The 14,350-nt window shown below is 43.9% G+C and overlaps 1 protein-coding gene across 1 annotated transcript in view; it reads right to left on the reverse strand.

Annotated features, from left to right (window-relative positions):
- BAZ1B (bromodomain adjacent to zinc finger domain 1B) overlaps positions 1 to 11,398 on the reverse strand; it is a 51,413-nt gene extending 40,015 nt beyond the window's left edge. Inside the window, exons 1-2 of the mRNA XM_068967235.1 lie at positions 11,284 to 11,398; positions 2,024 to 2,140 (exon numbers count right to left, since the gene is read on the reverse strand). Coding sequence (XP_068823336.1) covers positions 2,024 to 2,140; positions 11,284 to 11,390 — 224 coding nt within the window. The 5' untranslated portion in view covers positions 11,391 to 11,398. The remainder of the gene's footprint in view (positions 1 to 2,023; positions 2,141 to 11,283) is intronic.
- Positions 11,399 to 14,350: the final 2,952 nt, after the last annotated feature.

The raw sequence follows: 14,350 nt of genomic DNA on the forward strand, positions 1-14,350 counted from the left end.
CTAACAGCTGTCCACCTGATTGTCTTTGGGTTATCCAGGTACATCATCATATTACAAGCAACAATAACTGATCTCCCCCTTACTACTCTTTATTTTCTTTATTTGCTATAGGTTAATGGTTACCATCTTTCATTCAAAGAGAACTTTTACACACCCAAAAACACATCCAGAAGGTAGCATTATCTCTATTTTGTAAAGAGCAAATTGTACGTGCTTTTACAGTACAAACGGTTGTGCCTAGGCGCTGTGACGAATTTTAGCATAAATGAAACATGACAGCTGCCCTCTAGTTTACAGGCTACTACAGGTTATCAGCAGCAGCCTATGAGCCAATTCCACCCTGCTACCAGTATTTTCTTTGGTAAATAAAATTTTATTGGGACCTAGTCACTCCCATTCAGTTATGGTATTATCAATAGCTGTTTTCACTGTACAACATCAAAGCTGAATAGTTGAGACAGAGACCATATGGCCCAAAACCCTAAAATATATTAACTGGTACTCTACAGAAGAGGTAGGCCAACCCAGAGTCTAGTATACTATCAAGGTATAAACAAATAACGCTAATTCAAAACGGAACAACGTCAGTGACCTAAGCAAAGAAACAGGCACCAGGTTAACAGACTTGACTAATTATTAATCAGTGATGGAGCCACTGCTGAGCCCAGGTCTCAAGTGAAGACAGTGCTCTGTTACACAGGTAAAAGAGCAGAATGGTATTGATCACTAAACTGTATGCTCTCTGTTTATATACTATTAAGAGAAGTCAATGAGAAGTCCACAGAAAACGTTTTTACTCTGAATTTCCAAAAGGACATTGTTTTTCTATAATAACTATAAATAGTTGTCTCACTGTATCTCACTGTTCGCTGAACCCATGGTAGGCAAGGTGTATTCAGGGAAGCTGGAAGAAAACTCAGGGAGCCATAGGAACCGCAGACATGTTTATTTTCTCCGGGCTGGCACAGCATCGTGAGGCAGCTGTTCTGACCTAGTGGACATGGCCATAATGAAGCTGCAAGGGCTTTTCAGGTGGAGCTTATATGCGTTTACAGAACCAAGTGGCCTGTGCCCAAGCAGGTACCCATCGTGATGCGCATGTGCAGTGTTGTACATGCTCTCAGCCGTTACATAACCATGTATTTACAGACCGTGGGGTGAGAGCACGAGAGCCTGACTACTACCACCGTGGCTACTTTGCGCTTTCCCTACACAGAGCATATGCCTTTAAAAATTATCAATCAGGGACTTCCCTGGTGGTCCCGTGGCTAAGACTCTGAGCTCCCAGTGCAGGGGGCCCAGGTTCCATCCCTGGTCAGGGAGCTAGATCCCACATGCTACAACTAAGACCCAGAGCAGCCAAATAATAAAATTTTTTTTAAAAAATTATGAATCACCATACTGTACACCTGAAACATGTAATACTGCATATGAACTATATTTCATTTTCCAAAAAAGTACTGTTTTATCATCCCTAGTTCCTACTTATCTTTGCAAGCATCTGTTGTCTAAATTCTGAGTATTTTCTTCGAAAAAATACCCAGACAAAATATACCCTTTGAACACACAGAATTTTTAAGATACCTCATTTAACCATCCCACTCAGGTAAACTATCTTCAAACTGTGTATTTCTTTTCAATAGCTGCTATAAATACTGTCTTAAATTTCAAATGACCACAAAATAAAGAAAATCCTCTGCTAATTCGCTGCCTCTGTATTACTTCTAGATTATATCAGCTTCCTTTGCTTAGAACCACATTCCCAGAGTATTTATAAGGGAAAAGCACACAGCAAGAACATTCAAAAGCCTGGTACATACCTAAGTTAAGTGTACGCACAACTGTATATCCCACATACTGTGTTACTCACAAAATGACAAGAGGCAAGACACCAGTACATCAATATAATGCATTCCAATTCAAGCCCCATAAACTTAAATACAAATACTGTTTTGTGGTTAACAGTCCCCTTTTCCTAATCATGTGAAGACAGCGTTAGAAGGGCAGTGCTTCTCCTACTTACAGTTCAGCAACTTCCTGTTCCTCCTCCCAGGCCTCCTTGTGTGTGAGCTGACTGCTCCCGGTACTTTTACACGTCCAGATGCGCTCACTGTACCTTTCCAAGCGGGCTTCATACTCTCTGTGAGCAGTGGCTCAGGAAAACGATACTCAAGCAACAGAGGCAGACTAATCCACAAACTACTTATATATGGAAAAAACCACAGTATCCTTTCTGTAATGCACAGCATAAACTGAAATCAGAGTTTTCAGCTGGCAAATCCAACCAAGATGATTAACACTACTCACCCAAATTTCACTTCACGAGACTCCCACAGAACTAAGAATTGTAAGAAAAAAAACTAAGGCAAAATAAAACACAAGAGCTAAGGAGTAAGAATCTAAGGTATGTGAAATTCACAACTCAAATGGTCAGCAAGTTTAAGAATCAGTTCCACAGTAAGATAAAATGGCTACACCAGTTTCCCAGGCAGTTTGGAATAATAACCCTGTGCACACGCTCATGATCCATTTACTAATAACCTTCCAGTCTACCTTGGAAACAGTTCTTGATTCTCTTGGGTTTAAAAAATAAATACCATAAAATCCTAAAAATAATTCTGGCATAGTAGCACCCCACTCCAGTACTCTTGCCTGGAGAATCCCATGGACAGAGGAGCCTGGTGGGCTGCCATCTATGGGGTCGCACAGAGTCAGACACGACTGAAGCGACTTAGCAGCAGCAGCTACTGCTAAGTTTATGTTATCTGCAGTAACACCACGTTCACAAGTCATTTACCAGTAATTAGTCCGTCTTTGTGAGGGAGGAAGAGATCATACAACTAGTGCTGTGTACATGGGAACTTTCCACACCACCCCAACTGGAATTCATCATCAGCCAGCCACGTTCAAATTCAAGTGACAGGCAGAAGATGCTACGCAGGAAAACTGACACCACAACTAGAGAATTAACTGCCAATCTCTGTACTTTCCAAGTGACAGCTTCTAGAATGGTTGAAATAAAAAGTATTTAAACAGCTCCTCTTGTAACATTACTGAACAACTAAACAAATAATTCATTTTTAATATAAAGGAGATTCTTGGTCTTCTAGGGCTATTATGAGTTAAAAGAAAAATGACAAGGATAAATCCATAAATAATCCAAAACTGCAGTTTTAGTCAATAAGTAAGTACCTTCTCTCACTGTATCATTCTCTGGATCTGCCAAAAACAATACGTCTCTTTTTCCTCAGTGGGGTGATGATAATATTTAAATGATTAAACTATTTAAAATAGAGTACCAGTGAAAACCAGGAGTCAGATTTCCATAGAGCCCTATGCAAATCCAATCACTGAAAATTTATAAAATCCTATGGTGAAAACGAACTAGCATGGCTTCCATAGGGACATTAACCAACTAACTGACAAAATGGGTTTGTTTTCTGTTTCTCTATTTGCACCTGGGGAGAGGAGATAAAATAAAAACAATCAGTAAGTGGATTTATTTAAACATTCAAAAAGCTTAATAACATTCTAATACATCATTCGGCTACACTGAAGAAATTCACTGCATCATCAGAGAGAATGTGAGGTTAACAAATATATCCTAAAGAGAAAGCATTACGTTTTTATTACTGTTGCTTTCAAAAGTTGGAATAATGTGCCAAGTCCATTCTCCTCAGACTAAGACCCATATGGCCAATAATACACAGGACTGCTCCCACCCAGATGTCTCTGATTCCTCAAATCCAACTTTTTCTAAACTCTCACTACCCCTCCACTCCTGCTCAAACCTGCTATTTAACAGATACTCCCAATCTCACTGAATGGTCCAAGTCAGAACTCAGGGACTCATCCTAACCTCTTGAGCCCCCTAACTGTAACCACTTACATACTTTTCAGTTCAGTTCTTTCTCTCCCATAACAGAGCCATTCTCCAAATCCAGCTTCTGATCCTCATTTCTCAAACAGTCATAACATTTTAAAACATTTAACTGTCCTCACTGGTAATCATCTTCTTCTCAGGTCCTTTGTGCTTCTCACACTCACATCCTTTTTTCCCAGTCTTGTTTGCTTTTAAACCCATTTCTTCGGATTTAAAAATCTCACTTGCCCTCAGGCCCCTTGAAATGCAAACATGTTGCAATGGGAAAAATACTCTGACCCCCCTACAGAACTGAAAACCACTTATCAAGATTTTATTGGGTTTTATTTTCTAAGATTTTTATTTTCAGAAGGAAAAAAAAAGGAAACTAGTTTCAAACAATATATATTTAAATAGCAAATATTGATTGATTATGGTTTTTCAAATACAGTAATGAAAGTCCCTTCTACCCTGATACAGGTCTTTCCCACCCACCTTTGAAAATCTTTATCAGTACAGCATTCTTGTTCTGGGTGGCCTCATCCACTCCTATTAACTTCAGTTACTATCTACAAATGCTAATAACTTCTATCAACAGCTTAGTCCCCTCTCTCTGAACTCCAGGCCCATATATAGATATATACTAGCAACACATACATCTCCATTTGGATAGCCTCAGCAATTCATCATAAGAATGTCCAAACTAAACACTTCATGACTCCACAGTCAAAACAAAATGAACAACTGATCCTCTTCTAGGTGAAACCCCACGTCTCAGACTGGGACTCAAACCCAATTACATTGCAGATGGGACTTGAACCCAGTCTCCCTGCTGAAGCCACACACCTGGTCTCAGGACTTAATGAAGCTCAGGTTCTTTAGTATCAGCACAGTAGGAATTCAGCAAGAAGCAAAGCTATAGGGAAGAAGTAGATTTATTAACATAGAACACTTGTGAAGGATGCAAGCAGTCAGGCTCTGCCCTAAGACCTAAATGGGAAAGGTTTATTTAGGGAGACACACATTCCACAGTGAGGGCCACCTCAGAAGGTGAGAGGCCCTGAAATATGGGATGGTTAGTTTTTAATGGGTTGGGTAAATTCATAGGCACTAGCAGAAGGATTATTCCAACTATTTTGGGGAAGGGGCAGGCATTTCCAAGAACTGGGCCACCACCCACTTTCTGGTCTTTTATGGCCCAGCCTCCAAAAGGTCTTGGTGACTGTGGGAGTCATTTACCATATGTTAAAGTATTACAAAGAATATTTATAGTGAGATTCAAGGTTACTGGAAGTCCAGGCTTCTGACACCTTGAGCCTATTTGGTTCTAACCACTTTATGTCCTCAGGGGATATGTCTTTCTTCTCTTCCTTCCAGTCTCATAGGGCCCTCTATGTCACAGTCAAAGCTAGAGTTATTCCAGTAGTCATGTATGGATGTGACAGTTGGACTATAAAGAAAGCTGAGCGCCAAAGAATTGATGTTTTTGAACTGTAGTGTTGGAGAAGACTCTTCAGAGTCTTGGACTGCAAGGAGAGCAAACCAGTCCATTCTAAAGGAAATCAGTCCTGAATATTCATTGGAAGGACTGATGCTGAAGCAAAACTCCAATACTTTGGCCACGTGATGCAAAGAACTGACTCAATGGAAAAGACCCTGATGCTAGGCAAGACTGAAGGCAGGAGGAGAAGGGGACGAGAGAGGATGAGATGGTGGATGGCATCACTGACTCGATGGACATGAGTTTGAGCAACCTCCAGGAGTTGGTGATGGACAGGGAAGCCTGGTGTGCTGCAGTCCACGGGGTCGCAAAGAGACAGACACGACTGAGTGACTGAACTGATGTCACAGGACACCACTAACCAAATGATAACCAAAACATAACCTGACTCCTTCTCAATCAATCACCAAATCCTGCCAAATCTACTTATTTCAGAAATTCACAAACTGTACTTCTCTCCACTGCAAGGGCTACTGAATTTATTCAGACCGCTGTTGTCTGTCTAGTGCTGAGATGACTTAAGCACCGGTCTAGGTCTAGCTGCCGCTGGTCTCGAGGCTACAGAGCCACTCTTAACTATTCTTAATGCTGCACCCACAGTAATCTTCCTAACCTAAAAGCTTGCTTCTTTGCTTTTCAAATTCTTTTAACAGCCTCCACTAAATTTAAGGCAAAGTCCAAATTCCTCAGTATATCTCACAGCGACCGGTACTGCAGCCCCATTCGTGTACCTCATCACTGCATCTCCATTCCTACCTTCTCACTCCAGCCATATGAAACTGATTTCAATTTCTCAAAAGCGGGAATTCTCTGGTGTCCTGTGGTCAGTGAGTTTACTGCCATTTGCCCGGGTTCCACAAGTGCAACGGCATAAAAAAATAAAAATAAATAAAAGGTTTTAACATTTTTTTAATAACTTTTTTTTTTCAAAATCAAGAACCATCAAACTCACAAGCTCTTCAAAAGATGTAGACCTCTTCTTCATCTAACTAAACGTTTTTCTTTGCTGTGCCACCTGGCCTGTGTAGGATCTTAGTTCCCTGACCAGGGATTGAACCCATGTCCTGTTAAGTGGAAGCACAGAATCTCAACCACAGGATCTCCAGGGAAGTCCCCATCTAACTTCTAACCATCCTTTAGATCTCAACTTAAAAATAACTTTCCCCAGGAAACATTTCCTTAACCCTAAAATGTGGCAGACAGTACTATTCTTTCCAAATATCCACTCCAATCCGTAAGAGGATTCTATCAATACATCTCCACCCACTACCATGTGGCTTGAAACGCCTCCTGGGAAGAGGAAAGTGCATCACCACCCCATCACCACCTTGGGTCTGACCACATGACTTGCTTTGACAAATAGATGGAACAGAGGCCACCTCCAGGAAGAAGCTTAAAAAGCCATCACAGTTTCCTGTTGTTCTCTCTGCCACCAGAAAAAGATGCTGCAGAGAAGGGATGGCTCCTTCAGCCTGAATCTTGGAAAATAAGAAAAATGTGTCTTTCCTTTTTTCACCCATTTTCCTTTTTTTCAAATGTGGCCACTAGAAAAAATTTAATTACATGTGGCTCACATCACATTGGGGCTTCCCTTGTAGGTCAGTTGGTAAAGAATCTGCCTACAATGCAGGAGACCCAGGTTCAATTCCCAGTCTGGAAGACCCACACCAGTATTCTTGCCTGGAGAATCCTGTGGACAGAAGAATCTGGCGGGCTCCAGTCCATGGGGTCTGTACACGACTTAGCAAACAAACCACCACCACCACCACATCACACTGGACAGCTGCCAAGTCACTTCAGTCGTGTCCAACTCTCTGTAACACCATAGATGGCAGCCCACCAGGCTCCCCCGTCCCTGGGATTCTCCAGGCAAGAACACTGGAATGAGTTGCCATTGCCTTCTCCAATGCATGAAAGTGAAAAGTGAAAGTGAAGTCACTCAGTCGTGTCTGACTCCTAGCGACCCCATGGACTGCAGCCTACCAGGCTCCTCCATCCATGAGATTTTCCAGGCAAGAGTACTGGAGTGGGTTGCCATTGCCTTCTCCCCACTGGACAGCGGTACAATCCTAATGCTTTCATCTAGGAATGAAGGTCCTCTGACAACACAATTTTTAATTGACTACTTATTCAAATTAGATTAATTTCAAAAGTTTAAAACTGAAATTTCTACAACAACCCCTATCATGAGGTACTTTTAAGTTTATATAACTCTTTTCTGGTTATTCATTTGACTTGATGTTTAAAAAAATAAAAGGAGGGGGGGAAAAAAAAGCCCTATCAGAAGGATATTGAGTCAGCTGCCTCTGAATCCTATTTCAAATTTTAGGTTACCAAAATAAGTCACTCACTCTCAAATAACCCCTCAGGGCAAACGCCAATTGAAGTTTTTATGTTCCAGCAACGGCTGTACTTATAATTGCAGACAAAATGTCAAAGCAATTTTCCAAAGGTTGTGTACGCTATAAATGATAAGATATTTTCAAATCCCAGACTAACTTATTATGCATCTCCCTTTTCAAGAGTTTAAGAGGTACCTCCTTACAAACATATGCTGCTTCTTTGTTCTCTTTAGCCTTTTAAGTATGGTTTCTTTCAATAAAGTACTTGATAGCCTGAAAGGAAGAGGCCCAGAAAAGTATGGAGGTTAAATAAGTGTAACTATAACCCTGGGAGTTCTAAGTGAGAAGACAGAGCAGCAACGAAAAAGGTTTGCTTTTTAGCCTGTTTTCTCTCTTTGGACCAGCCTGTCATTAAGTTAAAAATAACTCTAATCTGGTAATAACTTGTTACTTTAAAGTAATTCAATTATGAAAATCAGCATACGAACTCAGTATTCCAACTGTCCAATAAAATCCTGTCTTGAAACTACTATTTAACCCCAGCTCTTAAAATGCTTGTCATGTTTTTCTTGGCAAATAAAGTTATTCTTACCTAGAGCCAGAATAACTGTATATTCTAACAGCTTCTCCTTATTATACCATCTAAAACTTCTCATACTGATGCTACTAAGGTTATGAATTCATTTCTAGGCTTTAGAAACTAGGGTAGTCAAAGCAATACAAAAAAAAATAATAATAATCTACAGCAGGCTGCCTTCAGGTTCAGTTCCTTCCTAAAATCCATCTTGACTTAAACACAGTCAGTGCAGACTTCTGCTGTCAAACAATCAGATCAAGAAGCGATTCTGATAAAGTTAACTTTTCCAGGTAAGATCCAGGCCCTTGCCTGTAGTAGTACTATCCTGGGAAGCAATGTGCCATAGATTTAAAGGTACAGTACAATAATCATGGATATACAACCCAGTCATTAAATGTGTGTGCATCATTCACAACTATCACTGTAAGTTTAATGAAGACATACAACAATGCCTTCAAGAACACAATGCTCATAGCTTTAAGTCAATAAAATACCATACAAATTTGCTACAGAATATACATGCAATCCAAAGGGAGGAATCAGGAGAAAATTAAAGTATGAAATCCTATTAAAAACATAATTGTAACTATAAACTTAAAAGTGAAAAAACCAACACTTCAAATGCAGCAGTTACCCAACCACATACTCGTTCTCCTCTATGAAATTACTAATAGCCTAATAAAAAAATATGCCAACCTGCCAACCACACAGTACAGTAGTTTAAAAACCATCCTCAAAGTGATTCCACTTGTAGAAATTCCCAAGGGAGCAATTTCTCCCCAGCAGGTTAACACAATTTAAGAACTCCTTTGTTAAGAGTTCTAAAAACTGGTAGGGGAGATTTTAAAGATGAAGAATTTTTATTAAACACACAACACTTTAAAAGTTACACGCATCAGTGTTCAACCGTCATCATTAAAAGAAACGCTTCATATATACCATTATATTTCAACAATTTCAGTAAATGATACGAAAAAACCCAGGCTGCCAGTTCTAAGTTAGCTATCTACAGCCATTTTTTAAAAAACAGAGCTCAGTTCCTGTTAGAGACTCAGAATGTGTCTCCTCCCTACTGCAGTTTCTTATACTTCACTAGAACCAGACATGAAAATCAACATCCAGTAATATTCGTGTGATAACCATCAACTGCTCAAAAGACATGTGAAAAGGATACAGTATATTTCCACAAGTAATTTTTTACTTCACTGATGTTTTGGAATGTTATTTAAAAAAAAATAGGGCACTTTTAGAATAATGCTGTGTTTGGGAGAGCTGGAGCACTTCTCCAAAACAATCCTCTCAAAGCCCTAATAGGACAAGAACCAGATTACCACTTCAACCTCTCCCTTAAACACACCGTAACTTATACCACAGGCTTCCCAGGTGGCTCGGTGGTAAAGAGCACAATCGCCAATGCAGAAGACACCAAGAGATGGGAGTTCGAACCCTGGGTGGGAAATGGCAACCCACTCCAATATTCTGGCTCGGGAAATCCCACGGACAGAGGAGGCAGGCAGGCTATAGTCCATGGATGGAGTCGCGAAGAGTCGGACATGACTGAGCCACTGAGCGCACACACATAAACATCTTGTGCTACCAGCTGGAACAAACAGTGGATTCACATCTTTAAAAGCGAAGGAATTGCATCCCATGTTCCTTTTGTGATCTACTTTCAGGCATGAGGTACCAAGAGCACTGGATTCTCCTGACTCTTCCATTTACAAGCCTGTGATCTCAACTGTCTGGGCCTACCAGGCATACCCAGGCAGGGGAACCCCACCATCTCCAGGATCTAGTTCCGCTCTGAGATACTCTGGCTGCATTTCTTCCAGAGTCTTCCTACAGCATGGACTCATTTTCCAAGGCCCTTCCTGCGTGAACACCTAATATCCTCAAACTGCACTGAAACAACCCCATAAAGCACTACATTAAAGGGAGGATCAACAAGAAATATAATCAAATGATATGGCTCACACTCGCACTTCCTTCTACATGGGAGCAAACAGACACTGCTGAGAAATCAAGTCCTTTCAAAGGGAAAGCGGTGATAAAGCTAACACAGTAGCCTTCACTCTTGAAGCTTTCTCTACACTAAAAAATGCTACATTCAAAAACCTTTTTTACGGTTAAGATTCAAAAAAGATGCATCTGGCATCCATAAAAAAAGTAAGAGTGGTACAAGTTTAGCTAAGAGAGTTGACAATAAGCTTGACAGCAAGAAACCTTAAGCAATGATTAGGATGCCTCTCATTTAAAACAGCAGCCTCGTGTTCCTACAATACAACATTAAAACTGTAAGCGTGTCTTTGAAAAACGCTGTTTGAAGATAAATACCGATACTGTACACCGTCAGAATTCCAAATCTGTGCAAGTCCAGGGATAGAAGGCATCGGCTCCTCCAAGGTAACTTTTTTACTGTCTTTCCTCTGAGTCTGGAAATTCATTCTTGATTTTGACCCCGTCAGTTCATCAGCCTCCAGTGCACTCGGCAGGAGCAAAACACAAATGCTCCCGCAGAGATCGGGATGGGGGAAGGGGGGTGGGGGAGAACGCAATCCCGCCTTGTACAACCCGGATCACGAGGCCGCGCAAGTACGATTTCCAAAACTTAAGTGGAAGGTTTAATTTTAAAAGAAAAAAGCAGCAGCAAAGGAAACCCCATTCATCCCCGGTACTTAGGGCCTAACGCCAACCCCCGCTGGGAGTGGGATGGAGGGTCGCTCCTCCATAACGAGGCCCGGGGACAAAGTGCGGAGCCAGGGGAAGGATGGAGGGCTCAAGGCTCGGAGGCGGCCTGAGCCCGGCCGGCTGGCCGGCCCGCCCGCGCACCCCCCTACCCCCACCCCCCACTCCCGGATCGGCGGGCCCGGGGCTCGGGCTCCGGGTGCAGGCCCGCCGGCGCCGGGCTGGCTGACAGCTGCCACCGGCGCGGGGCTGCATGGCCCACCTCGCCCCACCCCACCCCGCGGGCGGCCTGGCCGGCGCTGCTGGAAAAGGATACTCCCGGGTGCGGAAGGCCTCCTGAGTGTGCGCGATCGTGAAGAGCGGCTCTTCGCCGGGAAGCGGCTTCACCAGGGGGAAGGGCTTGCGGCCCAGGAGCGGCGCCATCGCGGCGGCGGCGGCGGCAGCGGGGAAGGCGGAGGCTCCTCGGTGGACCCGCGGCGCAACACTAGGCCCCGCGGCCCGGAGCGAGCGCCTGGCTCCCGGGGGTGGGGTGGGGGAGGGGAGGGGTGAGAGGGCGGCGCGAACTCGGCTCCCTCACTGCTGGCGCCGCCGCGCTAGAGCCATGGAACGGGACCCACGGGGACAGAACTCTCTCACACACTTCCGCGCCGTCCCGAAGCCTCCGGCCAACCTTCGCTACGGGTCCCCACGTTCGGCAGTCACGACTCCTCCTCAGCTGCACCGGAGGAAATTATTGAAAAATGGCGGGAGATTCCCCTCCACCCCCCCGCCCGGCCAGCGCGCACACTAACTTGCTCCCCTGTGGCGCCGGTGGCGAATTCTCCAATAGGCGGAGAACTGGTCAGCACCCAGAATCTATTGGCTCAGAGGAGCTGCCGCTCTGCGGTTGGGTCCCGCCCCCTTCCCGGGCCGCCTAGTTGGGTTGCAGCTCACTAGAGGGCAGTATGAAGAGGTGAAAGGTCACGTTATGTAAGCGCCAGTGACAGACGCGCGGGCCTCCGGCGGCGGAGTTGAAAGTGGGGAAAAATGGGGGACGGAAAGGCCGGGAATTCAGAGAGGTCAGGCCAGAAAAGCCCTCTAACATGTACTGATCTGCGCCATCTGTCACTGAAGGCGACACCGACATCCGGGCACCATTGTCCGTGTGGTGCGCCGGAGGGGGGAGGGGGAGCGCGCGGCCAGGGGCTTTGTCTTTCCACTCGGGCTCCGCCTCCTTCTTAAAGGCACCGCGCTCGGCCACGCCCGGAGATGCGCGGGTGGGGCTCACGGAAGGAGGGGTTGGCGGGAAGTAACCCGGAGACTTTTATCGGCATAGGTTCTGTTGAGGTAACTTGAGGTTCAGGTTGGGTCCCCCTAAAGTTAACTTCTAGACTAGGGTGGGGTAATAGTATAATGCTTGCTTCTAGGAGTTTGCTGGAAAGGGTAATATAGAAGCTTCGTTGGAAAAATACATTAAAGGGCATGTCTATTAAAGATAAATTCATTCACTCATATAGTCTCTTTTAGCACCTAAAATGTTCAGGGCCCTACGTGGGGTGCAACAGGGGAAGAAAATAAGACAGAGACTACTGCTCTGAAAAAAATAAGAGATAATCACTGTTCTATGTGATGAACGCTATACATAGGGTGCTGTAGAAAAACAAATAACCGTGCCTGGAGAGTGAGAATGTTTGAGCTACTTCCCTAAGTAGACTACAGTCACTCAAAATCTGTTTGCCCATCCAGTACAGTCAGAAACACACTTATTAATCATTCATCCCTATTAAATTGTTTTTTGTTTATTGTTCAATCGCTAAGTTTTATCAGACTCTTTGTGACCCCCTGGACTGCAGCACACCAGGCTCCCCTGTCCTTCACTATCTTCCGGAGTTGGCTCAGATTCATGTCTATCGGATCGGTGCTGCTACCTAATATCTCATCCTCTGTCACCCCCTTCTCCTCCTGCCCTTAATCTTTCCCAGCATTAGGGTCTTTTCCAATGAATTAGCTCTTCCCATCAGAGGGCCAAAGTATTGGTGCTTCAGCATTAGTCCTTCCAGTGAATATTCAGGATTGAAATCTGGTTTGTTCTTGCAGTCCAAGGGACTCTCAAGAATCTTCTTGTTTACTACCTTGGTTCAAAAATCTGCAGTGGCCCAAGAACATATCTTTCCAGCCTAGACAGGTCTAGACTGCTGGGTGTCCCTGAATGGCAACATGCCAATGCCAGACCTTTTTTTCTTTCCTTCTCACCTTAAAGTGAGAAGGATCACTGCCAGTAAAAGGTAAATTCTCATTTTTTGACTGAAAAATGCACAACCTAAAAGTTGTAAATTATGTTTTATTTGGCAGACAAAACCAAGGACTTAAGCCTGGGCAACAGCATCTCAGACAGTCTGAGAGACTGCTCAGAAGAGGTAAGGGAGCAGCCAGGATACATAGGAGTTTTTGTAACCAAAGGCAGGTAGTCAGAACACGGAAAGATTACTGGGATTTTTGTTTGTTTTTTTAAAATATTTATTTGGATGTGCTAGGTCTTAGATGCCACATGCATGCTCTTTAGTTGTTGCCTGCAAATTCTTAGTTGAAACGTGGAATCTAGTTCCCTGATCAGGGATCCAACCCAGGCCCCCTGCTTTGGGAGCAAAGAGTCTTAGCCACTGGACCACCAGGGAAGTCAAGAGAGATTACTGTTAATTAAAAGAAAACCAAGTATCTCAAGTTGAGGAATTTAGTGCTTTCCTATGGATGGGAAGATGCAAAAGTTCCGGCTCACTGAAATCTTTCCTTTGATATGCACCTCAGCTATCTGGGGCCAGTATCCTCTGCTTTTTCATCCTGAGTTTCCTGGGGAGGGGTGGGGAGGGTGGACCTAGATGGCAAGCATCCTGTTTCTATCCTAAATTCCCTTCCTTTGGCCGCTGTAAGGTGATGGCTTGATGCCTGCAACATCTTTGTTTACTGATGTGGCAGGCAACATTTCCACCACCCCCCTTGATCTAGGTCAGACAACAGCTCTTTGAAGCCCCTTCAGGCCATCTAGGCAATTCTGGTGGCTCAGACAGTAAAGCGTCTGCCTGCAGTGCGGGAGACCTGGGTTTGATCCCTGGTTTGGGAAGATCCCCTGCAGAAGGAAATGGCAACCCACTCCAGTACTCTTGGCTGGAAAATTCCATGGACTGAGGAGCATGGTAGGCTACAGTCCGTGGAGTCGCAAAGCGACTGAGCGACTTCACTTTCTTTCTTTCTTTCAGGCCATCTAGCAGTGAAGAGAGCTTATCTCCCTTCAGTAGCCATTTCTTCTAAGAGGATTAGGAGAAACCTCAGAGGCCGTGACATTTGAGCTGATTGTGAAGAGATGAAGTTGCAGCTCGCTAGGCAGAAAGAAAAGAGGGATGGACATC

Source organism: Capricornis sumatraensis, chromosome 3, assembly GCF_032405125.1.
Source record: "Capricornis sumatraensis isolate serow.1 chromosome 3, serow.2, whole genome shotgun sequence".
Lineage (NCBI taxonomy): Eukaryota > Metazoa > Chordata > Mammalia > Artiodactyla > Bovidae > Capricornis > Capricornis sumatraensis.